The sequence below is a fragment of the Mixophyes fleayi genome, chromosome 3, assembly GCF_038048845.1.
Source record: "Mixophyes fleayi isolate aMixFle1 chromosome 3, aMixFle1.hap1, whole genome shotgun sequence".
Taxonomy (NCBI): Eukaryota; Metazoa; Chordata; class Amphibia; order Anura; family Limnodynastidae; genus Mixophyes; species Mixophyes fleayi.
The window spans coordinates 343,164,877-343,192,221 of NC_134404.1; the positions used below are offsets into that span (position 1 = coordinate 343,164,877).

The 27,345-nt window shown below is 43.6% G+C and overlaps 2 protein-coding genes across 4 annotated transcripts in view; both read left to right on the forward strand.

Annotated features, from left to right (window-relative positions):
* Positions 1–3,850: 3,850 nt before the first annotated feature.
* Positions 3,851–27,345, forward strand: part of LOC142145009 (uncharacterized) — a 34,087-nt gene continuing 10,592 nt past the window's right edge. Inside the window, exons 1-2 of one of the 3 annotated variants that reach the window (XM_075204440.1) lie at positions 3,851–3,898; positions 4,290–4,397. The gene's annotated coding sequence lies outside the window, so the exon portion shown is untranslated. Of the gene's footprint in view, positions 3,899–4,289; positions 4,398–25,702; positions 25,756–27,345 lie in introns of those variants that run through there. The other 2 variants (XM_075204441.1, XM_075204439.1) reach the window with 2 other exon arrangements.
* LOC142145008 (alpha-1,6-mannosyl-glycoprotein 2-beta-N-acetylglucosaminyltransferase-like) lies at positions 5,533–8,336 on the forward strand. The gene is made up of 2 exons (XM_075204438.1): positions 5,533–5,579; positions 5,611–8,336. The coding sequence occupies exon 2, from the start codon at positions 6,225–6,227 to the stop codon at positions 7,491–7,493; it is 1,269 nt and encodes a 422-aa protein (XP_075060539.1). The 5' UTR covers positions 5,533–5,579; positions 5,611–6,224; the 3' UTR covers positions 7,494–8,336.

Sequence of the window (27,345 nt, forward strand, 5' to 3'; positions counted from 1 at the left end):
TTCCTCCCCCACGCCTCCCCTCCACCCAACAGAAAACAACCCACTACTGATTCCCATCAATAAAGGTCAGGGGGATATTTGAGCAGAAAGGACATTTATTAGCCAAGTAAGATAAGCAGAGGTTAGATAGGAGTCAGCTCGGTGCAATGAAGCTGCAGTCTGTTGGTCTGGCTGGGACTAGTTTGAATTCACAAATAAGTGGATTAAATAGATACATTTGTCTGTATAATTCTTCTTATAGAGGATAAAACATCATCATCATCATATAAAACATTGTTTTTTTTATGTAATTGTAATTGCTGATCCGATATTTGTTACAAAAACACTAACTTGTGTAGAGGACGCTGAACTTGGATTTACTTACTTACAAAGTGTATAGAAATATAAGAACTTTACTAAAAGTAGAGATTATAACAACTCCAAAGTATCAAGAATACAATGACGAGTGATTTCTATCCTTAATATCCTATAATCTAACGCAGTAATGGGAGACCTGCAGAGCTGAACAGAGAGGGAGTCAGTGTCATTAGTGATTGCAGACAGCCAGGGAGTGACTCTAAGTGTCCCGACTATAAAACCTTTTATAAATGAGATCACCAGTAATAACTGTGTAATAATACACAAAGTGTGCAGCTATTCTACTCATGTGCAGTAATGGATCCTGTGAAGTGTCAGGAGGCGTCCTCCTTTTATTGGGGTGGAAATACAGCCCAGCCCGTGTGATGCGCCAAAGATAATGCTGTGTGTCAGAAATAGTTTTATGGGAAGAGGACGAGGATTCCTAACTGAAAATCTGTTTCCCAACAGTTATTACTATCATCATACATTTGTAATGTGCTACAGTGCTCCGCAGAGCTGATCTGTAGGGAAACCAGGGACATACATAAAACAGGGACATACAAGGCAGACAAAATATACGCAGACATTAAAACAAAGGGTATGGAGGACCCTGCTCATTACAGAGCTTACATTCTAAGGGGAAGAGGGCACAGCTGAAACAAGAGGAGTACTCACAGAGTGGCTCAGAGTGGAGATTGGGACAGTTGTGACTGTGCATTAGTGTGAGTAGTGTTATCGGGGATAAGGTCACCTCTAAAAAAGAGATGGGCTTTTAAAGAGCGTCTAAAGATTTGAAGGCTGCGGGAAAGTCTGATTGAGCGTATTAGGGAATTCCATAAGTGGGGAGCAGCACGGGAGAAGTCTTGTAGGCGGGAGTGAGGTGGTTATCAGAGATGAGACAAGACGCAGGTCAGAGGTAGATCTAAGAGGGTGGGAGGGAGAGTGTTTGGATATGAGATTTGGGATGTATGAAGGGGTGTATAGTGTTGTTGAGGGCTTTGTAGGTAAGGATGAGTAATTTGAATTTGATTCTGGAGGACACAGGGAGCAATGTGAAATTAGTTTAAAATAGACCTAGACCCGTATTCATCACCAGAAGTCTCTTCACATCAGCTCCTTGTTGAGCACATACCCCTTTTGCCTTCAGTAATGGTTCAGGCCCGCTGTGGATTACACAGAACATATAAAACATGTCTATGAACACACCAGGCTTTAATATGATACATGGGGAATACACATTGACTTCCAATCTCTGACGTCTCTGCGAGCGGAGGGATAGTGTACGTTGCTTACTGAGAACAAAGAATGTCCCTCTGATGTTCTGAATTGATGTTCTCTCTTGTTTTAAAAATCGCTGGAAAGATGAAAAATAATTGCTCTGGCATTACTCCCTAGAGTCCCTATTTTCATGGCATAGGCCAGAATTGTGGAGTATGAAATCTATGGATATATGGGGCTACGAATCTGGATTGTGGCCCTGTAAATATAAAAGTGGTTTGTGTGGATCAGGGGCTACCAGCAATATCTTGTATAGTTTCTGTGAAACCAGCAACATGAAACTGGATATAGGTATGATCATATTTCTCACTTAAAGAGCTTCTCCACCTCAGAACAACTCCACCCTCTTCATAAAGTACATAGTTTAAATAGTCAGTTTCTCGCTCAATCTCCTAGTGACTTCCTTATGTAATTATGTCAATTTGTGGGTTTAAATGTAAGTATGTAAATTTGTTGTTTGCATTTATTTATTTTTGCACTTATGCTATTTGTCATTTTCTTGTATGTTCTAACCTCCTATGTACGGCACTGCATAACGTCTCATAAATGAAAGATAATCATTGTTACTGGCCACACTTACCATGGTGGTTCTTATTAGTCACCATGAAGAAACCTTTCGTTTTACTGACACAGAAATCTAATAAGTGGGGAGTAGATCCCCCGTCCCCACAGACACACACAGACTGCTATAGAGTCCCGACCAAAATGAAGGAATAGACAAATATTTTCTGGTGGCCTGTGGGCTGTAAGATAAGAGACCACCAGAAAGTTGTGTGAGTGAGGTCTAAGGTGCGCTTAGACCCCCGGCCATCTGCTGATGTGGAACTGTGAGACCACTGGTGTATGAAGCCACAAAGAGGACTGAGGAGTAATGAGTCCTGATAGCACTGTCTTCTCGGAGTGTCTGCTTTGATATATTCTGAAGACAAATAGGAGGAAATAAGAGAGTGAAACCGGGACGGGAGAGACTCTCTCGGCCTTCTGAATATATTTTGCATTTTTTCCAGAAATACCGTCCAACATTCCCTGAGGTCAGGACAAAAGACCTGTCTGGTGGGACAGGGAGACAGTCCGCTCAACTTGGGACTGTCCCACCAACATCAGGACAGTTGGGATCTATCTATAAATTCATGTTTTAAACTGAAAATACTTTAATACTCCAAGAGAGACAACATTAACAGCGAGTTATAATTATGTGCTGTACTGCACACATTGTATTCTGGCTTGTCCCTCCCTAATCAGTAAGTCTCATCCTCCCAAACATCTACTACATGCAACTCAGCACATCCCGGTCCCAGGGCTGCCCCCCCTTCCCCCATGTTTTTTACAAAGTATTCAGGGATGTGACTCTCTTATCTTGTGTATTGAATTCTTCTAACTAGTGATACAGATTAAGCACCATATCTACAGTACCTCCCCAGCTGCTGAAGAGGACACGAGGCCTCCTGGGTACATACCGGGCTCTGCTACAGGAAATAACCTATATTTAATCATGCAAAATTATATATCATGCACAGCATTCGACTGGTTTATTTCTACCAGCTTACTGACACTAATGTTCAACCAAAACACACAATAATAATTCAGCCATGTGACCTTTTTGTTAGGTAAATTAGCATTATTTGAATACACAAATAGCATTTGTCCCATTAACATCTAATAGTCGCTTCATTTAATATATTAGTTTAAACAGTTATTGCAACGCGACATCTATAATGACCCGATTGCTGGAGTCAATAATTCCCCAAATGGCTTATAAAAAGGGGCAGAAAGCAAGTAGCTGATTCAGCCCCAATACAGCTTTCATCAATGACAAAGAGCTTTCAATTAAACACTATTTTCTTCACCACCTTTGTTGGTGGGGGAGCTGGAAACTAAAAAAAAAATACTCACATCACATGATCGCGGCGCCAGCGTCCCTCCTCCTTTCTCTCTGCTCCGCTTGCACTGAATGTCGGGCGTGACGTAATGAATGTCGGACGTGACGTCACGCCCGACATTCAGTGCGGAGTGGCACAGTGAGGACCCAGAAGACGAGAAGAGATGAAAGAAGCCAATACAAAGGTAAGTAAAGGAACAGAGATAAGGGAAAGTAAACAGAGGCACAGAGTGATGAAGGAAACAGGGGGAGCGGGGGGGGGGGGCAGAATGGCACAGTGATGTAGGAGAGAGGGGAGGCAGGATGGCACAGTGTGATCATAAGGGGGCACAGCATGGTGATGAAGGGGCACAGTAATGTATGTGTGATGGCACAGGGGGCTCGTGGTAATGTGTGTGGAAGGTAGGTGGTGGCTAATTAATGGGTGCTATTTTGTTTGTAGGGTGATGGTGAGGCAATTTAATAGTGGGTACTATTAATTTAAGATGGGGTGATTTGGGGGCTATTAAATGTGGAGGTGAGTTTGGGGAGAACGAGGTCTCTTTATTAAATGTGACTATGAATTATTTAATGGCAGTGATGGTTGCGGGAAATAGGTATATTTCTGAACTGTAAATACTATTAATTTATTGCTGGGGCTGTTTGTAGGGAGGGAAATAGATTTATATATTAAATGGGAATACTATTATTTTAAGGTTGGAGGAAGACCTAATTATTAATCGTGGGTGCTATTGGTTTAACGCCGAAACTGGTTAGAATTTTCTAAATGTATCCATTTTTCCCCCCCAAATAGGGCCCCCAACATTCCAGGATCCAGACAAGCCGCAACTAAAGACACCAGCAGCCACAGGTGGTGAAAGAGTGAAATGTTGTGATTCTAGTGGGACAATCCCAATTTTTGGTGAGTGTTCTGCCAAATGAAAGGTGCAGGCCAAGATTGTTAACTCTTTATATACACACTGCATTCTTTATATACTACACTATGGTGCTAGATGCCCTGAAGGTCAGGAGTCCTGGGCCATATGTCACGCTCCGGCGAGCGGGCACTGCACCCTTGTGTCAATTGTGTACACAGCAATGCAGGTTTATTTTCTGTAGGAGGGTGGTCTATTGCTTTTCACCTGCTAATCACGCCCCAATTGTATGAACACACACTCTTTTTACATGCTCAACTATAAGGGGGACACATGAAGTTGTTGTACCGGGGCCCTGAATTCCTCTTGGCAGCCCTGTGCCTCAGACCTTGGTTAGATGCATATAATTACTATTTATAGAGCATAATTACATTTTTCCTGCCTGAACTGTTTGGATACACAATCCACTGGCTCCCAGTAAAATGATAATAGCATCTTACCTCTATGTTGTTAAGTTTTAGTTTTGCTTTATGGGGATTTGTCTCTGACAGACATAAGTGTAAATGTGTAAATCAATTACTGCCCTACTGTGATATACTGCAATTCTGGCAATTGCTATAAAGAAAGAAGTAGTGGAGCATACTTTGAAGAATATTTTTAGCTTTGCATTAATTTAGCAAAAGTAACTATAGGCAGAAGCGTGTAAAGTGTATATTTTCCTATATAATGCACATAAATTAAAAATATTACCTCCAAGCTGCTATGAAGAAATGTGAAAGTTACATAAAACACCCTGGATATAACCAGGAGACATGAAAGCCTCCACATGAGTGTTTCCTGGCAGTAACATTGGTCTGCTATGGAGATGGAGCAGTAAATCACCTACAAGAGTGAGGCAGGTACAGGATGCACCTGTACAGACCGGACCTGGCAGACCTGCCTGCAACAAAGATGGCCGCGGCGGCCTCCTGCTGCCATTGGTCAGAAGTTACTGACGGACACGCCCCATGGGGCGCGGTTGCCTGTGGTTATCGTCGTCAGCGTTCTCCTATTGGCTGGCGGACCTTGACGTCACGCACACTATGGCTGGGTGAAGTCTGGTCAGTGAGTTCGCGAGCATCTGCCGGTGTGTGAGAGCCTGAGCGGCCGGGGAGCGGGGGCTGTGGTGCTGGGGGTAAGGGGGTAAGGGGGTATATAGAGGAGCTGCACCGGTGTCAGGGGGTATTAGTGTACTTTATACCTGTGTCAGGGGGCATATAGAGGACATGTATGAGTGACAGGGGGTATAAGACTATATAGGGGTCTATATCAGGAGGTTTGAGAAGATATATAGAGAAACTAGGGGACTTGTGCCAGTGTCAGGGGGTATTAGTGTACTTTATACCTGTGTCAGGGGGTATTAGTGTACTTTATACCTGTGTCAGGGGGTATTAGTGTACTTTATACCTGTGTCAGGGGGTATTAGTGTACTTTATACCTGTGTCAGGGGGTATTAGTGTACTTTATACCTGTGTCAGGGGGTATTAGTGTACTTTATACCTGTGTCAGGGGGGTATTAGTAGACTTGTGCCTGTATTAGGGGACTTGTGCCTGTGCCAGGGGGTATTAGGGGACTTGTGCCTGTGCCAGGGGGTATTAGGGGACTTGTGCCTGTGCCAGGGGGTATATAGAGGACCTGTAGGTGTGACAGGGGTGATATAGGAGGCTATATCAGGTTATTTTGTGTTTGAGGGGTATAAAGGGACTGAGCTGTGGAGGTAGATAGAAGAGAATATAGGGGGCAATAAGGGATAGAGAGAGGAAGGGGCGGGGGCGTTTCAGGTATAACACACATTGGCAGAGGGCGTTAAGCTCCATTACCCCCAGGACCCGCCATGCGGCTGACATTGCACAAGAAGAAGATCGCCAGCTTATTGCTGTTCCTTGGCATGAGTTTCTGTGCCTGGCTGCTGCTCACCTCCTCCAGCCAGGATGGGTCACCACCTGTGACATCGCCACCCAATGAGATTAAGGATCCCTCTGGCTTCCAGCTGCCCCGGGGTTCCCCTCTACAGATGAGACTGGCAGCTTACCGCAACAACCTCCGGCAGCCGGTCTTCAATGCTGAGCGGTTTCCCACTCCCCCGGAGTTGTTGGTGGTGGTACAGATGCGCGGGGGGCCGGGAAGCGGCTCTAGACTGCAGCTGCTTGCGGAGTCTCTGCTGACTGCTGGACCAGGTGCCACTGGGCGTCTCTTGCTGGTACTGAGCATGGAGCGGCCGTGTGCGGAGACCACTGAAGCCATGCGATCTATAGACTTTTGCCGGGTTTTGCCAATCTACTTCCCATACAGTCGGAGCTTTTATCCGGATGAATTTCCTGGTAGTGACCCTGCAGACTGTCCACGGGACCTGGCGAAGGAATATGCTATTCTGAAAGGCTGCACCAATGCGGAGTACCCTGACATCCATGGACATTACCGAGAGGCGTACTTTACCCAAGACAAGCACCACTGGTGGTGGAAACTGCACTTCACGTGGGAGCGACTGCGTGAGATTACTGGGCACAGCGGCCATATCATCTTCCTGGAGGAGGGCAGCTACTTGCTCCCAGACTGGCTTCACATGCTAAGGCTCATGCAAAAACAGTGCCAAGAGGAAGATTGCCAACTGATCAGCCTTGGTGGTATTTCTGAGCCTGAGCCCTCATCAGACCCTCAGCATGTGGCAGTGAGTGGATTCGTGGCACCTAGGCATCGATCTGCATTAGCGATGTCAAAACAGCATTACTACCAGCTGATGGGCTGCATGGCAGAATTCTGCACCTACGATGATTACAATTGGGATTGGAGCCTGCAGCACGTTTTTGCCACTTGTCTGGCTCACCCACTAAAGGTTCTGTCTGCCCACCTGCCTCGGGTCCTTACTCTTCCAGCAAAGGAGCAGGAAGGAGGAATGTGTGGGCGCACCGGACCCTGCTCCAACATTGATGCCGCTTCACAAGCTTTACGTGGGAAGGTGAGAGAACTGAGCGGGCGACTGTTCCCAAAAACCCTCATAGTAGCCGCCAGGCAACAAGAAGTGCGGAATCCGCCACCCATGAAGAATGGTGGCTGGGGGGATATCAGAGACCACGCTCTTTGCCAGTCTTATGCCAGGCTGTAAAGTATGGATGTGTACTTATTCTCCCTTTCTGGTGACCAAAATCTGAACTGTGACCAAATTTGTTTACTCAGGAATTTTATAATTGTATTACAAGCTATGCAAGAGATCGAAACTGACATTTCCTGGAATCGCTGCTTTTTTTTTATTGCACAAGTGCCATCTGACGAGCGTCAAGCAGACCGTGCCTTCGTCTTGGTGCCTTTTGGATATAATTTCCTTCCTCTCAGCCAGTAGTAAGAAGCACAACATGCTTTACCAGTTGTACTCTGCTTTTCCAATTGCAACAGGGGAAGTAGGTCGTTGCGTTCAAAGTCTCTTAATGTGTGACTTGTGTTAGCTATTGACAATATAATACCTGCTCTTCTATGTAACCGCTTCTGGCTGACGGCCAAATGACATGATAGGCAAACCAAAGATTCCTACAGCTCTATAAGCCACTTCAGTGCCTTAGGCTTTTGCACCCGACCATATGTGCACAATACGGGGCCGCAGTGCATTTGGTTATACAATGTATCCATTCCTTTCACCAAGCCTCTGCGCTGATATCATACTTGTTGTGTTTATGCAATTAAGATGTCACAAAAATTGTCAGTTTCAGTGAATATACTGACATAATAATTGAAGTTTATTTAAGTACTGACGTGTCCTCTACCCCCCCCCCCCCCTCCCCCCATGTCTTCTATCGTGTGTCTGCTGTTTCATTCATTGTGTAAATGTTATTAGGATTATCATGCCCAGCTACGCCTTTATAGGTTTCTAAGTTTTATTTTATATGTTGTCTGGCCTTTAACCACATTGCACTTTGGGGGTTAGTGAATTACTAGTTGGTCGTTATTTTGGTTTTTGGTTCTGTGATTTCCTTACTCGGAAAATTGCTTAATATTAAAATCTGTCGTCTGTGACCAAATATTTATCACCTACTGCAAACTATAATCTGTTAATGCGAGTGTTCTCTCACAGCTTCACATCCCAATTATCCAATTTCCTTGTATACACCCTTATGTTTAAAACATTCTTTAAATATATGTAGTCAAACAGATGTCTTGAAGACTGATGTCTGTGTTAATGGGTAATGGCTACAAAGCAGTTGTTGTACAGAGCAACGAGTATTAATGTTATGTGGAATCTGTAACGTATATACTGGTCGCGCTCCAAAGTCACCAATTGGCGCTATTATTGGGTTATACACTTTTGGGTCAGTGTTTTGGTGATCTCGGCACTGCTAACCAGCGTTCTGGGCCTTTCAGCTCCCCTGTCTGGGGATATAACGTAGATTTGATATCTGTAGTTGTGACATTTCTGCGCTATGTATTTGGCTACATTTCGGCTCCTGCAGATGCCACCAAGATGCTCAGCGCACGTTTATTAAATGTAATTTAAGACCAAAGTATAAGAGAACCTGCAGCTCTCCAGGTGGTTTAGGTATTACAAGTGCCAGCATGCGCTGTCAGCTAGAGAGAAAAGGTGGAACTACAAATCCCAGCACACCATGGCAGGTAGAGAGCAAAGGTGGAACACATAGTCCTAGCATACCATGCCTGAACTAGAGATCTCAGCACACAATAACAGTTACAGAGAAGTGTTATATAACACAGCTGATGCCTGGCAGGGAATGCTGGGACTTGTAGTTAGCACGCCAGCTGGAGCCTTGCAGGTAGATAGCAGGAGCTTGAAGTCAGTGTATGTGTTTACAGGGTGATCACCCTATTGATGGCCTTCAGTCACCTATTATGCAGCTAAAACCCACCCGACCTGTTTAAGAGCAAGAAACCAGCAGTGAAACGTGATATTCAATTAGCAGCCGATTTCCTGCTGAAACCTTTTCCTGTTGTTCTTTGCTGCACTTTCAGTTCTCTTCTATTATTTCCTGTATTACATGTGACAGGCGCCAGGGACTTGGGGGGAATGGGAGGCTTTGGGGGGTCAGTGAGTGTCGCTTAGTGCAGATATAGAGGAGATTTTATTTGGTTCCTGGTTTTTGGAATAGAAAATATAATCTGGCAGAAGTTCCACCCTCCATGGTTTCGCTTCACACTGAACACGTGTACTTAGGAGAGTAACTATTTTTTGCAGGCGTCAGGCTGGTATCTGGGGCACTCCGGCCCATGTTATCTCCTCTGTTTCCTGCCGCCTCTTGTTTTGTAGAACCGATAATCAGCCCAGAGCTGCTGTAATGTGCTGAAGTCATCAGTGTTAGCAGCATAGGGATCTCCATGCTCAGAAAACAAACCTCAGGTCACTGCTGCATAGGCCCCAAGGAGCATTTCTCCCCCACGAGACAGATTTGTGACACTTGTGTTACTGCATCTTTTCAGACCAATTTAAATGCCCATTGTGTCCTATTGTTACACACAATGATTGGGTAAATGTATCTGTCTGTTTATTGTGATATCCACTTTCTGGATGTGATTTTAATATGGGTGTCCAATGCCCAGTATGACCTGCTTTATAGTGGCACAATCGTCCCCAAGCTGCAGTGTGGTCCGCGATTGTCAATGGCACCCGCATGAAGAGTGGCAGAGTACAAGACACAGTGTAGCTATCGAGCCACTGGCTGGTTTGTGTGTTATAGGTTGTGTTAGGATGTATTATTACATTCTGCTTTGGTGTTTAGTGTTTACACGGGATTACTGCGACTACAAGTGGAATCTTGTAAAAAGAGCTTTGACGAGGGGCTGACTGCCCCAATATATTTATGTCTATATTTGTATACTGGTTGTATTGTCCGTTACCTGATAAGATAAGACCACTGTTCAATGTATAGGAGGGGGTCAGGGGGAGAAAATTAGAGGTAAACGCCCTTTAATAATTTAAATCCATATTTTATTACCAAAACAAAACAGACATCACTTTTTGGGGATCATTTAATTGGTGTTTTTTTGTTTTTGTTTTTAAGAATATGGGATTAACTGGCTACTATTTTAAGATTACCTCCAGTTTTCTAGAATTCCCCCTCGTGATGAATTATCTGACGCCAAGGAAAGTAAAACTCTGTCTTTCAACTGTCAACGGTGATAGAATGATTTATGACTCTAAACTTCATGATTATCAATTAACTGAAGGAACTTTCTGTGGGGCAATTCTCTTAATATCTCCAGGTAAAAGTCCATGTGAGACTTTACATATAGATAATATAATCTGCTGACTGGTGCTGATTATTGTCATGCAGCAAGTTTGTTCCATGTTATAATAATAATAATTATTCCTGTTGTTGGGTTGTGTGACCACAAACCTGCTTATACCCTGTATATGATCCCACTGAGCCTCACGGTCCAACCTCTGTCAAATCTTCTTTACTATAAATACGTTGTGAGCTCAGAGATCGCTGATGCGCTGAAGACTTTTTGCATCCTCCTGTATCTGTTAATGTAACGCAGGTTCAGGCAATCTTTGGCGCACCGGCGGCTGTGGAACTACAAGTCCCAGCATACTTTGTCCGGCGTTACCTGCCCCCGCTGTATTGTATAATGTGCGATATCTTCCCACTTTATAACTTAGGAAGCTGCCGATGTATAAAGTGAATGAATGTTGTTTTGAGTTGTAAATGCTTCGTTATTTGATATCATTGTACATAAATAATTATTTGTGGTAATCTTGATAGGAGGGAATCGCATGGTCTCATTCTAGCGGGCCGACCCCTGTGGCTTTTTATTTAAATAAAATGTTAAGGGGTCTGACCTGGAGCACGCTGGCCCCTCATCCGTTCTTTGTACATTGCCCCTAGAATAAAGGGGTTCGCTGACTGCTGAATAGACTAGGGGAGAAATATTGTAGATTATTCTTAATAAGCTTTTCCCTATGATGAGACCAAGCGATGTATCCCACCGGTTTTTAAATTGTCTTTATTACTCTATAATCAATGCAAAATTCAGTTTGCGAAGTATAATTCTCTACACAAGTGCCTTGTAACATAAGAAGTGGTTTACAGAAGTTATATTTTATCATGCAAACATTTTATGAACATTTCTTTAAATTAAAATGCAGTTCTGAATAATATTTTTCGTGTGTTATTTTCAGTGTGATGAGTGGGCGTTTCATGTAGTCCCCTCATACATGGGGTACGTACAGCTGTGGGAATGTGTCATTACGTGTAACACCTCACAATACACAACAGGTTTGGTATATAGCGATTTGTACATTTATATACAAAATACCCACAGCTAGATATGTTTTAGCAATGCGATATAATTCCTTAGACTCCTCTTACTCTCACTGCAGCCACTAGGTGTCGTAAGTGTCTCACCACCCATCACTGTATACAGGGCCGCTATACAGAGCAGATCATTATACCTGTGGGATACTCGCGTTGCGGGGTGTTCACCCAGCATCATTCATTTATATAGTGCCGCTAATTCCACAGCGCTGTAGAGAGAACTGACATCAGGCCCTGCCCCAATAGAGCTTACAGTCTAAATTCCCTAACACACACACGTCAATTTGATAGCAGACAATTAACCTACCAGTATTTTTTGGGCGTGTGGGAGGAAACCGGAGCACCCGGAGGAAACCCACGCAAACACGGGGAGAACATACAAACTCCACACAGATAAGGTCATGGCAGAGATAATAGTCAGTACAGAAGCTCCGCTCTCTGTCGCTGACTAGACCGTAACCTCCGACTCCAGTGAATCATCTCCGTATATGTGTGAATATTACTAATGAAAGATTCTCCTAGACAACCCATTCATGACTTAAAGGGCCAGTTATCGCCTTCATACCTGGTGGTTTGTATTGTAAATGTTCGCTATGTACATTCTATTTATTGTGAGTAACGCTAATAATCATGGTAATACGTAAGCCGGTGGGTAATAGCTGTGGTAAGGGCATGACAGCTTTTATAATATGTAAAGTACATGTATACAGTAATTTCAGTCACACAGAGAGGCCTCCATCAGGGATTACACACCGAGCACGTTGCGTATACGAAGCCCCACAAGCCTGCACATCAGTGACACATCCCATCGGGATCGAGAATGGGGCATAGCTACAAATTGCTGCAGCCCACTGGGCACTACTTGTTATTCACACACACACACACACACACACTCTGACAAGGGTTCACAGTCACTCCTTGTTATACAATTAGACACGCTATCGCAGATACACATTCACTCCTCGTTATACACAAACGCACATTATAAAGGACACACGTTCACTCCTCGTTACACACATTACACACTAGGAAGGACGCACACTGGCCAGTTAGCATACAGGGGTCCACAAGCTCTGTAATAGCATTATACTGTATAGACTATGAAATCAATGTCCTGTATCATTCTTGATGAGCTATTGCTTCTGATAACACAAAGCTATAATATCTTACCATTATTTCCACTCTCTTTCTCGGTCTATATTCAATGCAAAATTCTGAAATGAGTGGTAAATGTCAGTGGTGCAAACTAACATTTCTGCTGTGTTGGGCCAGGGAGACAGGACAGGAGCTGGTTCATAGATTAGGTGCAGGATGATAGACAGGTTCCACCCAGGCACCCACAAGATAGCCAATGGGAACACAGAACAGCCTCACACAGACACTGATTGGCTCCTAGTAATCACAGTGACGGGAGATCTGATCACAGCTGAAGGTGGGTGGGGGCTGGACTGCACCACCAAAGAGAGTGAGAATAGGGGTGCCCCAACACTAGTGACTGGTAGGGATTGTACAGTGGTCACTGGCATGCTTTCTGCATTGTTTTACAGATGTGTACAGGTAGACTCCCCTATAGTTTAGTTTAGTGGGACATTCCTTCATCCATTGAGCACCTAGTAGCCCAAGTGCAGAAGACACAGCCAATTGGCACACTCTGGTCGTCGTACAGATCGTACCAGGCAATGGGAGACCACGGACCGTGGCGCAGCATTAACCGGCGCGCTGTGTTCCTCTCCTGGTCTCTGTGTTATATAGCAGTCACTACGATGACGTCTCTGCATCTTTTTAGTAATTCTTAATTTTCCTACACATTAAATACAGACATAATCATTGTTAAGTAAAAGTGATCATACCTGATATATTTGAAATGATATTTAAGGCATTTATCTCTTTTTTCAACCATTTTCTACTAAATGTGGGTAGTTGCAATTTCCTTACTGACTGGAAGCTGCTGTGTAGGAGAAAATCTCCCTCATATCATCCCTGGAGCCTCCAGGCCTTGGAGATCCCATCCCCCTTTTACAAGACCCCCATAATGGTGGTATTGGGCAGTTCAAGGTGGGGTATCCCCATGACCGCTGACAGCAGTGCTTCTCTGCCAACGCTAGGACCCCCCAGCTTGCACCACAGCCGCCACCATTAACATCTCGCTGTGACCTTCATGACCTTGCCAATGTGCCAAATATATTTCTAGATATGACAATTTCATAATTGGCCTTTGTTTTTTCCTTTTCCACTGGTACTCCAAAATTCTGAAACACCTTCACGGTCCCTGCAGCAATCATCCCAATAGTGTGCCACTGATGATGATTATTATTACTTGATATTTATATTGCACCACATGAGGTCCACAGCGCCGTACAGATGGAGAACAACAAGACAGTACATGGTGTAACAGTACAATACAGTAAACAAATAACACTACAACTCTCAGCAACGCTACGGGGGTGTACGGGGTATATTCAGCGCAGGCTGAAACCTGTGCCCATTAGCGTGGGCGAAAATAACAGGTTTAAAGCCACTGAAGACAATGGGGGCGCAGTCAATGGGCAGAGCCCAGGAGGAGGTGCGCAGTGTAGCTGGTGAGCAAAGGTTATAGGTAATGAGAATAGGAGGGAAGAGGGCCCTGCTCACTAGAGCTTACACTCTAAAGGGAAAGGCGCAGACAAACGGTTGACACATGGGGTGAGTCGATGTCAGGGGATCTGAGGGTAAGAGGGGGAGAGATGGAGGTTAAGCGGGTGAGTTATACTACATGGTGAGATGGATAAGCAGAGGACTTTTATAAACTGGTGGGATTTCAAGAACCGTTTGAAGCTGTACAAGCTAGGGGATAGTCTGATACACTGTTCTAACAGCCTCCCCCTGTCTCAATATACTGATGTACAAATGTACTGAGCTTATCAAAGTAACAGCATAACTTATAGGCAAATATCTATCCACAAAATAACTATTGTCCAACTTTTGACCCATAAACTTAAATCTCTCTGGGTGTATTGTCAGAAATCTGAACGCTGATCTATCTTGGCCATCCATGCTAACATAGATCGTGTGACCGTCACCTTCTCATCTACCCAAAATTGTACCCGGAGCAGCCTGATTCTGCTGCCGTTGCTTAATACGGTGAGGCCCAGATCTTGGTACGAGTGTTGGGTGGGTCAGAGATGAGGTTCTAGCTGTATGGTACAGATTTGTGTACCCCTTACCAGAGAGTTATACCAACCAAGTCAAAATAAATGACCCAGCGTGACTTTTGGTGGCTAGAATAATGGGGAATGTACCTCGGGCTAAATTTAACTATGGAGCATAAAGATCACACAAGGGCACAAATGTGCGAAGCTCTGGATATTGTAGGTGTGAATCTCCTTAATCTTATCAGGTGACCTATGTAAAAATGAGTCCAGTTTATAAGTGATGACTATTGCTGCCTGTGACATGTGTATAAAACTTCAGTACCTAATAATAGAGTAACTCTATAACATCTATATATCACCCTGAATCTCAGAATAAGGATACTTTGTGCTGACGCTTTATAATACAAACCAATACGAATGCTGTAAATATTATATGTAATAACGGCAGCTTCCAATGCTGATATCTATAACAAACACAATTGGGAATTAGAACAAAAAACTGCCTATTGCAAATTAGATATAGAGAAACAGCTCCCTTAAGAAAATGGTGTTGCTAAGATGTGATTAGAATGTAATAGGGAGCACTAGATTGTTACCATAAATCATTATAACAACATGTATTAAACCATATATAATAAAATGTCCCCATATCACCCTAATCTCTATATTTGGTGAGTTAAAATGTTTTTGTTATATGATTCTATTCCAAGTATAATATTATTAGTCAATCAGAAATGTGTTACATATAACAATAAAAGCTGATAAGTCTATAGGAGAAGGAGGACTAGACAGATTTATAGGAGGAAAGGAAATTCAGACAATAGCTATAACACACTGCAACAATGTCTCCATTTTATTTAGCGGGATAAACCCTCCAATCAGCCGGACCTGACAGATATACTGTAATAGGTGCAGTTATCAGACAACTTTAATGATACTTGGACAAGGTCACCGATCACATATGATATGCAGTCTGTTAGAGGAGGCTGTGTTTAATCAGGAATAATAGCACTTATAATAAGATGTAATAAGACCCCTCCCGGGTAATATGACCTTGTCCCCCTGTACTTGTATGGCCACACCTCCCAGGGAACTAGACAAACATATAGCCAGCTGAGATTTAACTTATCGGAGTGATGTGACAACCACCTATTAAGTCTGTGCTAGCCAACCTATTTATACCCATGATGATCAATATTTCCGATATCTTGCGGACCCTTGGCAGCTAGGATGAAATTGGTTTAATCGTTTGTAAAATCAGAGCAATATAAGGCATGTATAATACATACGTTATTACGCTACTACAGTATGTCACCAGATTAAATCATTTACAATCTTCGCTGAGTTACCTGCTCTTTAGTTACTCAAACTCAGTCCAGCTTATAACTGATGACGTCAATGCTGCTAATGATATAATTTAGAGGATCTACCCACGTGATGCATTAACCTGTGCAGCAAAAATATATTTAACATTCACCTTGTAATGAAAATCAAAATGCATTCGGTTGAGGAACTCTGAATACATTTAATAACATCACAGTGTAATAATAAATGATCTATGTATGCAGCCCTGTAAATGATTATCGGTGTGCCGTCTGTAGTAATATATATATATGTATGTGTGTGTGTGTGTGTGTGTGTGTATATATCATCATTTATATAGCACCACTGATTCCGCAGCGCTGTACAGAGAACTCATTCACATCAGTTCCTGCCCCCATTGGGGTTTACAGTCTAAATTCCCTGAGAGAGAGAGAGAGAGACTAGGGACAATTTTTATAGCAGCCAATTAACCTACCAGTATGTTTTTGGAGTATGGGAGGAAACCCACGCAAACACGAGGAGAACATACAAACTCCTCACAGATAAGGCCATGGTTGGGAATTGAACTCATGACCCCAAGGCTGTGAGGCAGAAGTGCTAACCACTGAGCCACCGTGCTGCCAAATATATATAATATGTGTGTGTCTCAGACAAGTAGTAATGTAAGCTAGTATATCTCTAAGACTCTATCAGCACAGGACAGTAAGCAGTAGGATAGATAAAGGTAAAGCAGCTACATCATGGATACATTCTGAATGAGTATAAATGTTACTACTAAGAAATAAATATATATAATCCACAAACATTTTGGTTCCTTATTGTATTTGTAACCACAGCCTGGGTATCAGGTTTGTCCCTCCTGGTGATCAGCCCAATCATCATCCAGCCTCATAGGTTGGAGACAGGGGGTCTCCTAGACTAATCATGTCAAACAAAAGACTGTCTGGAGAGGGGGGGCTAATTGTTTGTATAATCAGACATTGTCTCCTATAAAACAAAGTGCAAATGACATAATTGAATTAAGCAAATTGTGCCTCTGCATTGTCCTATCTTGAATAATATTATTTTGTTATAAAAACATTAACTTATATGTGTCCTAACTCAGACATTTTTTTCTAAACAATTGCTACCTATACCTGAGTGTTGTACAAATCCACTAATATTTATACTTTGGATATTTTAATGAATTTACTTTCTAGAATTAAAAAGACCGACTAAATAAATCCAATAAAAGCATACTTGTATGGTCCCAGAGCCTGCCAGGGAAGGTGGGCGTGCAGGGGGCGTTATTTGACAGCGGGGACGGGGCCAAACGCCGCGATTCCCGGTGAATCGCAGCATTTTGGATCTAAATCTGCCCGGCCAGATCCGGGAGATACTCTCCCAGGAGTCTGTGAGACTCATGCTAAATGCGGGAGTCTCACGGACATTCCGGGAGAGTTGGCAAGTATGAATAAAAGTAGCGATATTTTGTTTTTGTGGTCTAAGGGTGCATCATTTAAAAATTCTTTATCTTTCCTTTGAATTATTAAATTGGTGCCTTAGAGCATCTTGGTCTTCCTCTGTTAATATTTAAATATCCTAGTTGGACCAGTATGTTGCTCAGAGGTCTTACAATACAGGCTCATCTAACTACAATTCCAACAAGACAATGGCACATTAAGGTTAGGAAAACTATGCAATCAGACTACAAGGAAAAGGAACGGACTGGGACTAAAATACCAGAGAAATGTATGTGGGGGAAGCCGGGGGAGGAAGTGGGGTGACAAAGTTTCACAACTGAAGCAAATACTCAACAATAATTGTAAATTTAGCCACGGATCAGGCGGTGTTTGGGGTACAAAAAAGAAAACGATAAAAAGGCACAATAAGTTGTCAAAGGAAGACTGACAGGCTCAAGAAAATCTGAAACAAATGTACAGGGGAAAATAAATAAATTAAATTGATGCAAAAAGCAAAACAAAAACAGGCTGATAGAAAAAAAGAAACGGCTAATATAGAATACAGTCAGCGCCGGTGCTAGGGTCCTTGGCGCCCTAGGCACAGTGTGAAAATCGCCGCCCCCCCCTTTAAAAATCGCCGCCCCCCCCCTTTAAAAATCGCCGCTGCGCTTCCCTCCCCTCAGCTCCCCTCCCCACCCCTCCCCTCAGCTCCCCTCCCCACCCCTCCCCTCCCCATGTATTTCTTTAACTTACCTGCATGAAGCTGCTCCTCTCTGCTCTGTCTTCTCCCCTCCACTGACAGACACTGTCGGGCCGTGATGATAACATCATCACGGCCTGTCACTGTTTTAGTAGGGATAAAATTAAAGCAGCAGATATTAAATTATCAATGTGGTGTGTATATATATATATATATATAGTGAAACAATATTGTATACATTTAATTCTTTTCAACATAAGAATGATAAAGCAGTATAAATAGAGAAAGAACCAAATGGTTACTATCCTTGTAGACACATTCTTCATCATCATCATCATTTATTTATATAGCGCCACAGATTCCGCAGCGCTGTACAGAGAACTCACTCACATCAGTCCCTGCCCCATTGGAGCTTACAGTCTAAATTCCCTAACATACACACACAAAGAGAGAGAGACAGACTAGGGTCAATTTTGATAGCAGCCAATTAACCTACCAGTATGTTTTTGGAGTGTGGGAGGAAACCTGACACCCAGAGGAAACCCACGCAAACACGGGAAGAACATACAAACTCCACACGGATAAGGCCATGGTTGGGAATTTAACTCATGACCCCAGCGCTGTGAGGCAGAAGGGCTAACCACTAAGCCATCGTGCTGCCCATCCTTCCCTGTGTAATGTGGGTCCTTAATTAGTGGTAAAGACTTCCAGGCAGCAATAAGTAATTATTTATACATAGGGGCACTATTCATCATCATCATCATCACCATTTATTTATATAGCGCCACTAATTCCGCAGCGCTGTACAGAGAACTCACTCACATCAGTCCCTGCCCCATTGGGGCTTACAGTCTAAATTCCTTAACATACACACAGACAGACACACACACAGACTAGGGTCAATTTGTTAGCAGCCAATTAACCTACTAGTATGTTTTTGGAGTGTGGGAGGAAACCCACACAAACACGGGGAGAACATACAAACTCCACACAGATAAGGCCATGGTCGGGAATTGAACTCATGACCCCAGTGCTGTGAGGCAGAAGTGCTAACCACTAGGCCACCGTGCTGCCCATATTTATTTATTAATTATATAATTATTTGGGCACCATTTGTTATTTATACAATGGGGCACTAGATATTATTTCTGTATTTACTGGGGAAAATATTTATTTAACAAGGGGGCAATAATTATAGTGTCTGCTCTTGTGGCACTACAAGTACAAGTATGCACTGGTACCCAAAGGCTTGCTGGCATTTGTCGTGTCACAAAAGTGGGCACTATATCGTAACTTTTTTAGGCCACAGGTACCAGTGCTATAGAGCATTGGACTGAACCAAAGGTTATTTAGCGGATTTCACCCCACCCCATATCACCAGAGGTTTAAGTTTTCACTCTCCCAACCACAGGATAGTAAATACTGCGGTTTGGGGCTGAAAGCTGCTGACATTGTGCAAAGCACCAAAAATAAGGATTTGCCCCTTATTAATTTACCTCTTAATGTTGATTGTTGGTGAATTCTGGACTTATCAGGAAGATGCTCTTTCAGAGCCTTAGCTTTAATAGAATCCACCAGATCTTCCTAAGGCTGGGTAATCGTTTCATTTGATTGTTAAACTGGGCTAAAAATCTCGTTCAACGATGGAACGTTGTCGTTCCGATTCTGCAGCGTGTCTGCACTCAGGACCGGCAGTGTCCATAGATCTCTATGGAGTGTGCAGAGTCAGGATCTCTTCAGCTGATGGTTATGACAGATGAGCACAGATGTGAAGGTAAATCATGTCAGACGTGTACAGCGTGTACACAGGAATCAGCTGCTCATTGGGACTTTCAGTTGTTGGTAAAATCTGAAAAATTTTCTATAGTTTATAAACTAAGACTTTTTTTTAGCAGCCTCAAATTGTTCGTGAACTTCGTCTTAAAACAAACTATATCACCTTCCTTAGATGTATCCGTGTCCGGGCCCAGTGTTCTTGTCATCTTTCCATGTGCTCTGGCGGTGGAGGAGTTAATTTACTGGTGCTAGTCACCAAGTGTGCCAATTAGTTATTTAAAAGTCTATATAATGAAAAGAAATATATTTTAAGCGTGTACCGCGGCGCCAGGAGCGTAATAATACCCGGCACTACAGCCTTCAATGGGTTAATCCCATGCACTGAGCATCTGGGAGTGTAAAACTGCATATTTTATGTATATATATATATATATATATATATATATATATACATTGTGTAGGGGCGCTGGTGTCAGTTTTATTCAAACATCCATTTATACACTCCAGGCACCTGGCACACTACACACTCACGTTTAATGACAATTACTGCATATTAACCCTTTCACTGCATTACCTAATCACACTGCACTATTCCATGCTAACAAAAACCCCTTTATAACACATTTTACTAACAAATATGTCTCATTATTACACATTTACGAAGAAACACATACACAAAGGTTTTTTTTTTAAATAACATTTTATCAATAATAAACTATCAAACCAAAATAAATATTTCAAACATGTAAATAAAATTAGTTCTAAATATTTGTGATTTGGTCTCATTTTTGTATTTTGGACAAAAAAAACATGTAGGGGTGGGGATATCTTCAGCACCTGGGAAAAAATCAAAATAAAGTAAAATAAAATACATTTTAACATTACAACATTATTACGCGTTAGAAACGTATCTTTGCTCTATGGGTGTAAATTGGTCCACACATTTTTCTAGCTGCCCCAAGTATGTCAGCCGGGCGTGTGCACATGTAGGAGTTTTCATTAAGCAACACCTGGGGGCCCATTAGGAGGTTATTGGAGCCTGGCTCCTGATTGGTCATTTGAGGTATTTTGTCACTCACCGGACCGTGAGTGACTCTGCGCTGGTGCGTGGTTCCCTAGCCTTCCTGCCGGCGCCTGTCCTGAGCCGCGGCCGTCCGCCATCTTGATGTACTGCGCATGCGCAGCATCCAAGAACTTATGACCTTTGCTTTTAATCTCATTGGTGGATCAGGCACCTCTCCCTATTTAAGGCACCTGTGCTCATTACCTCGTTGCCTGATCTTGAGTCTCATTCCCTGTGAGTCTCTGAAGGTATCTTCTGTGTCCTACTAGTGTCTTCAGCTTCCTGCTGATTACCTGTGCTACTCATCGGTGGTTTCCATACCCGCTACTGATTCCTGTATCCTACTCGTGTCCTCAGCTGGCTTCTGGATTACCTGCTCTGCTCATCAGCGGTTCTCATACCCGCTACAGACTCCTGTATCCTGCTCGTGTCCTCAGCTGGCTTCTGATTACCTGCCCTGCTCACCTGCGGTTCCCATACCCGCTACAGCCGTTCAGCGTCCCTGCTGTGCCTGCACATCCTTGTGGACAAACTTCTCTACTCATCAGCGGTATGCTTACCTGTTATTGACTATCAACTGTTACCTTGCATATCCGCCTAGGACAAACTTCTCTACTCAGCAGCGGTATCCATACCCGCTATAGACTATTTGTTGTTACGCTGCATATCTGTTTGGAACAAGCTTCTCTACTCAGCAGTGATATGCATACTTGTGATTGACTATCTGTTATTATCCCACATATCCACTCTGTGCAAGCCTCTCTACTCAGCAGCGGTATACACACCGTTATAGACTATTAGCTGTAATCGCTGCATATCAGTTTGGAACAAGTTCCTCTGTGCTCTCAGTGTCTTCATACCGTTATTGACTCTTTGCATTCCTCCACTCATCCGCACCTGAACTACTCCTCAATTACTAGCAGTGGTACAACTTGCTGTACGCAGACCACTGACTTCCCCGCTACCTACCTGCACCTGGACAAGTCTTCTCAACATAGCAGTGGTACAACTTGCTGTACGCAGACCACTGACTTCCCCGCTACCTACCTGCACCTGGACAAGTCTTCTCACTATAGCAGTGGTACAACTTGCTGTATGCAGACCACTGACTTCCCAGCTACCTACCTACACCTGGACAAGTCTTCTCACCATAGCAGTGGTACAACTTGCTGTACGCAGACCACTGACTTCCCTGTTACCTTCCTGCACCTGCTCACGTCCACCCTGGTCTCCGTGGTTCAAAACTGCCTTTTCACTATAGATGCAAGTCGCTGACTCATCTACCAATATAGCTGCAAGTCGCTGACTCATTTACCAGTATAGCTGCAAGTCACTGACTATCATCAATTCCATTGGCATCCTCTCTCCATCTGCTATTATATAAGTTCCACTATTCACCCTGCTGCCAGAGGACCACTGTGCAAACTCCGCCTCTCTGGTAAGCATAGTCAACTGGTGAAATCCTGGGCAAGACTCCTAGTGCCCGTGACATATTTAAGGCAGGGATGGATTAGCCTCCCTGCTGGTTATAGCATCCTCGTACTGCACTACTGCAGACCAGCCCTGTTCTCTGCTATCCAGTGGATACTCTGCTACTGACCTGATTCCTGTTGTGACCTTTGGCTTTGACCTCGACCCTGCTTGAATGCTGTTTGCCCTGACCTCTGCCTGTTTATTGGATATCCCTTTTGCAACCTGCCCCGACCTTTGGCCTGTCTTCTGGTTACCTCCGTTTGCAACATGCCCCGACCTTTGGCCTGTCTTCTGGTTACCCCCGTCTGCAACCAGCCCCGACCTTTGTCCTGTCTTTTGGTTACCCTCGTCTGCAACCTGCCCCGACCTTTGGCCTGTCTTCTGGTTACCCCGTTTGCAACCTGCCCTGACCTTTGTCCTGTCTTCTGATTACCTCCGTCTGCAACCTGCCCTGACCTTTGGTCTGTCTTCTGGTTACCCCCATCTGCAACCTGCCCCGACCTTTGGCCTGTCTTCTGGTTACCCGCTGTCTGCAACCTGCCCCGACCTTTGGCCTGTCTTTTGGTTACCCCCTGTCTGCAACCTACCCTGACCTTTGGCCTGTCTTCTGGTTACCCCCTGTCTGCAACCTGCCCTGACCTTTGGCCCATCTCTGCTGTCTGCGTTCTGTACTTTGGTTATCCTACTTCCTGCGCTATGTTACTCTGATAAGCTTTTACCACCTTCGAGTTAAGTCCTAGGAGCATCCGAGAACCTCTGAACAAGTCCAGTTCTACGGGAAGGCGGCTGCTGAAGGTGAAGACCTCTGGTACCTTGGTTCTAAAAGCTCATCTAACAGCCCTTAGCCTAACACATAGGAGCAAAAATGTAATGACCACCAATGGGCTGAGCAAGGGGCAGGAATATAAGGTCAAAGAGGAGATTAACCCCTCGCAGGTAAAATGTCAGCACCTGTTGGAATAGAGGAACTGCTGCACAAACATGTCCAGGACACAGTCCTAACGTAGCCCCCCATTCAGGAGTGGTTTCCAGACATCGTCATATCAATGGGAATCAACTTCTTTGGCTGAACCTTAAGACTTGAAATGGACGTAAGCTTGGCAGTGGCATCAATAAATATGAGGACTGGTGATGGGCAAATCCTCCTGATTACTGCATCATTACAAGGGGTAACGTTCAGAATAGGGTCTCTATAAGAATATTCCCACATATCTTATGTAATTTCTCCATCCCAAAAAATCTGCTGATCTTTGGAGTATTCAACAGCAGGAATATCGGGCAAGAAAGTGGCTGGAAGCTCAGTGCAGCAGGTTTCACAGAACTCACCCACAGGGCAGAGGGTTCTGTCCTCCCGCCAGAGGTCAGGGTCATTGTCTTTAACACCCTGGATTTAGAGAACATCTCAGACTCTGGGCAGCAGTCATCTCTGGACATACATCAGGCCTCATATATTTTGGCCAATCTTGTCCATATGCATCTTCACCTTCTAGATGAATGTGCCTGAAAATCCCGCTCCCATTACAAGTCACAAATTTCCCCAGTTTCATCCTGGCCTGATCCACACTTCTCTGAAATCTGACATACTGCCGGCATCTCCGACTACAACGCTAGAGCGCACCCATAATCTATACAAATCCTCCATCATTTTGCTTATCAACTACCTTATATGCACCACTCCCAAACCACTTCCCCTGGCATGGATTACCAGCATATACTTACTACCATCCCAATTCATGCCCTGTGTACCTAGCCATCTAACTACCACCTCATCTCTGGCCAATCTCAGCTGCCTCTCATCCGGTCCGACCGCTGCACGATGTATCACACAAAATACACAGCAGCCATTAAACTGGATCTGAAACACAAATAAACAGAACATAGCGGCAAATATCCAATGGTGCTGCCCATGTTGCCAACTAATTTAAACATTTTTCAACCCCCACACCTTGTTCTCCCTTTCCTGCGTCTCCTACGTTAAACCACAGCCCCTCAGTCCCATCATGTAGTCACCCATGCACCTTCGTATCCTTCTTGTTCCCTTCTTTACTTCCCTCTTAAAACCTCATCAAGGCCGTGTACACTACAAACACGTAACAGTATACCCACAACATTTTTATTATTTTTGTTTTCTGTCTCTCACCCCTCTCCATCACCTCTTCCTATTTACTTTTTGTGCTTCTAACAATTTCCTCCTTACATAGGATATAAAGGGACTTGATTCCCATCTCCCAATACTGCTGCCCCAATCATCATCATCATCATTTATTTATATAGCGCCACTAATTCTGCAGCGCTGTACAGAGAACTCACTCACATCAGTCCCTGCCCTGTTGGAGCTTACAGTCTAAATTCCCTAACACACAGATAGACCGACACACAGACTAGGGTCAATTTGTTAGCAGTCAATTAACCTACCAGTATGTTTTTGGAGTGTGGAAGGAAACCAGAGCACCCAGAGGAAACCCACGCAAACACGGGGAGAACATACAAACTCCACACACATAAGGCCATGGTCGGTAATTGAACTCATGACCCCAGTGCTGTAAGGCAGAAGTGCTAACCACTGAGCTACCGTGCTGCCCATCAGAAATAATTGTTACCATACTCCAATCAAGGGAATGGCGCACGTACATTATAGCGCATGAGTACCGGTGCATGTTTTATTACAGGTGATGATTTGCATCAGGCACAGGTAATGCGTCAATCACAGCTTCCAGCCATGAGCTCAACTCTCCAGGAGAAACTAAATGATAAATCAATGAGTTGGGTATATATGATCTCTAAATTCCGCAGTCAGAAAATGGGTAATATCTGTAGAAACGTGAAGTTCTCCATACCTAGTATCCACCAGCATTGTCATACTACAAAAAATGGGAAGATCTGTTTTTTGCACCAATTATACACAGATATCTTTTCCAAATTTTAATCCAGAAACCAATGACTGCAATGTGATGGGCACGTAGCCCATCCATGCAGGGTAGCAGGGAATTCTCTTTACTGCACTGAGTGCATTGTCAGTCATACAGCATAAGAAAGCAGTCTGCCTAACGCTGTGTTATTGTAAGGAGAATAAAAAATATATTAGGAAATGGTTAAACTGTTGCTGGAACAACCCCCTATGAGCACAGTAGGAGGGATTGCAGTCTCTCAAAGTGAAACTATCTCAGATAGTTAAATGTAACAAAGAAGAGAGAGAAGGAGGTTTGTGATTTAATTATTCTCAGCTAAACAGGATTTAACTAGGAATTACACATTTATACACAAAGTCCGCTCTGCGGGATTCTTCCTAGAAGTTTGCTTTTTAACACTATCATTTCCAGATCGCTCAGCTTAGAGGGAACAGTGAGTGTGGCTGTAAGATTCTGTACTGTTATGTATAGATATACAGACGTCATTCTGGAAGCTGTTGGGAAGGGAACGGAATATTAGAATAACAATGCAGATATATCACATAGTTCTGGTTATTAGTGTCCAGATCCAGGATCATTCTCCACACTTCCACCTCCCCCTCCTCTGATACAGAAGCTAAGTGTGTAGCAAACTGGAATATTGATTGATCACAATTCACAGAGTACTTAGTAGTAGAGGACTGGATGTGTAAATATTTTGTATTGCTCTGATACAGTGATACAGTGTTTCTTACAAGTGACTGAACTGATACATTTTAAAATGGCGCCAATTCATTTGCTTGGTGTAGAATAACTGGGGGTGGTGAGTGGGAGGAGCTGGAGGTGGTGAGTGGGAGGGGTTAGTGTGGTGAGTGGGAGGGGTTAGTGTGTTGAGTTGGTGGAATAACAATGTTATTAATAGGACAGTGAAGGACTGAGCCACATATGACAGCTGGGGACTCAATAATAGGACAAAGTGTGGATACATATTATCAAAGTCCGTCTCCTGATATATAAATAATAGTTGGAATTCCAAGAAAGAAATTGTATATGTATTTATATGGGCGACACAGTAACACACACACAGACCGTGTACTTTACATTTATAAAAGTATTTACAAATTAATTAAATAAAAACAACAACAACAAAACAAACCCTCTATGATTGTAGTATAAATCTTTACTTACTGTCATTCCTGCCTCCCCAACCCACCTTCTGTTCTGTAACTGGCTGCACTGAGTTTTTCGGTTTTTAATATAAAGATGAAACAGGCAGCATCAGTAGACACGTGGGCAAGAAATGTATACAGAATGCTGACACCCAGCATACAGAACGCTGACTTCCAGCATACAGAATGCTGACACCCAGCATACAGAACGCTGACACCCAGCATACAGAATGCTGACACCCAGCATACAGAATGCTGACACCCAGCATACAGAACGCTGACTTCCAGCATACAGAATGCTGACACCCAGCATACAGAACGCTGACACCCAGTATACAGAACACTGACACCCAGCATACAGAACACTGACACCCAGCATACAGAACGCTGACACCCAGCATACAGAACACTGACACCCAGCATACAGAACACTGACTTCCAGCATACAGAACGCTGACACCCAGCATATAGAACACTGACACCCAGCATACAGAACACTGACACCCAGCATACAGAACACTGACACCCAGCATACAGAAGGCTGACTCCCAGCATACAGAACACTGACATTCAGCATACTGAACAATAAAAGTAATACTGTGCAGATGTCGATACATGCAGCATAAGAACAGACACTGAGAATTACAGCTGGTATAGAGGCCAAGAGCAGTGGTAGTCTGTCCTGATATACAAAATAAGAACAAATACTGAGAATCACATGTAGAATGTAGGTA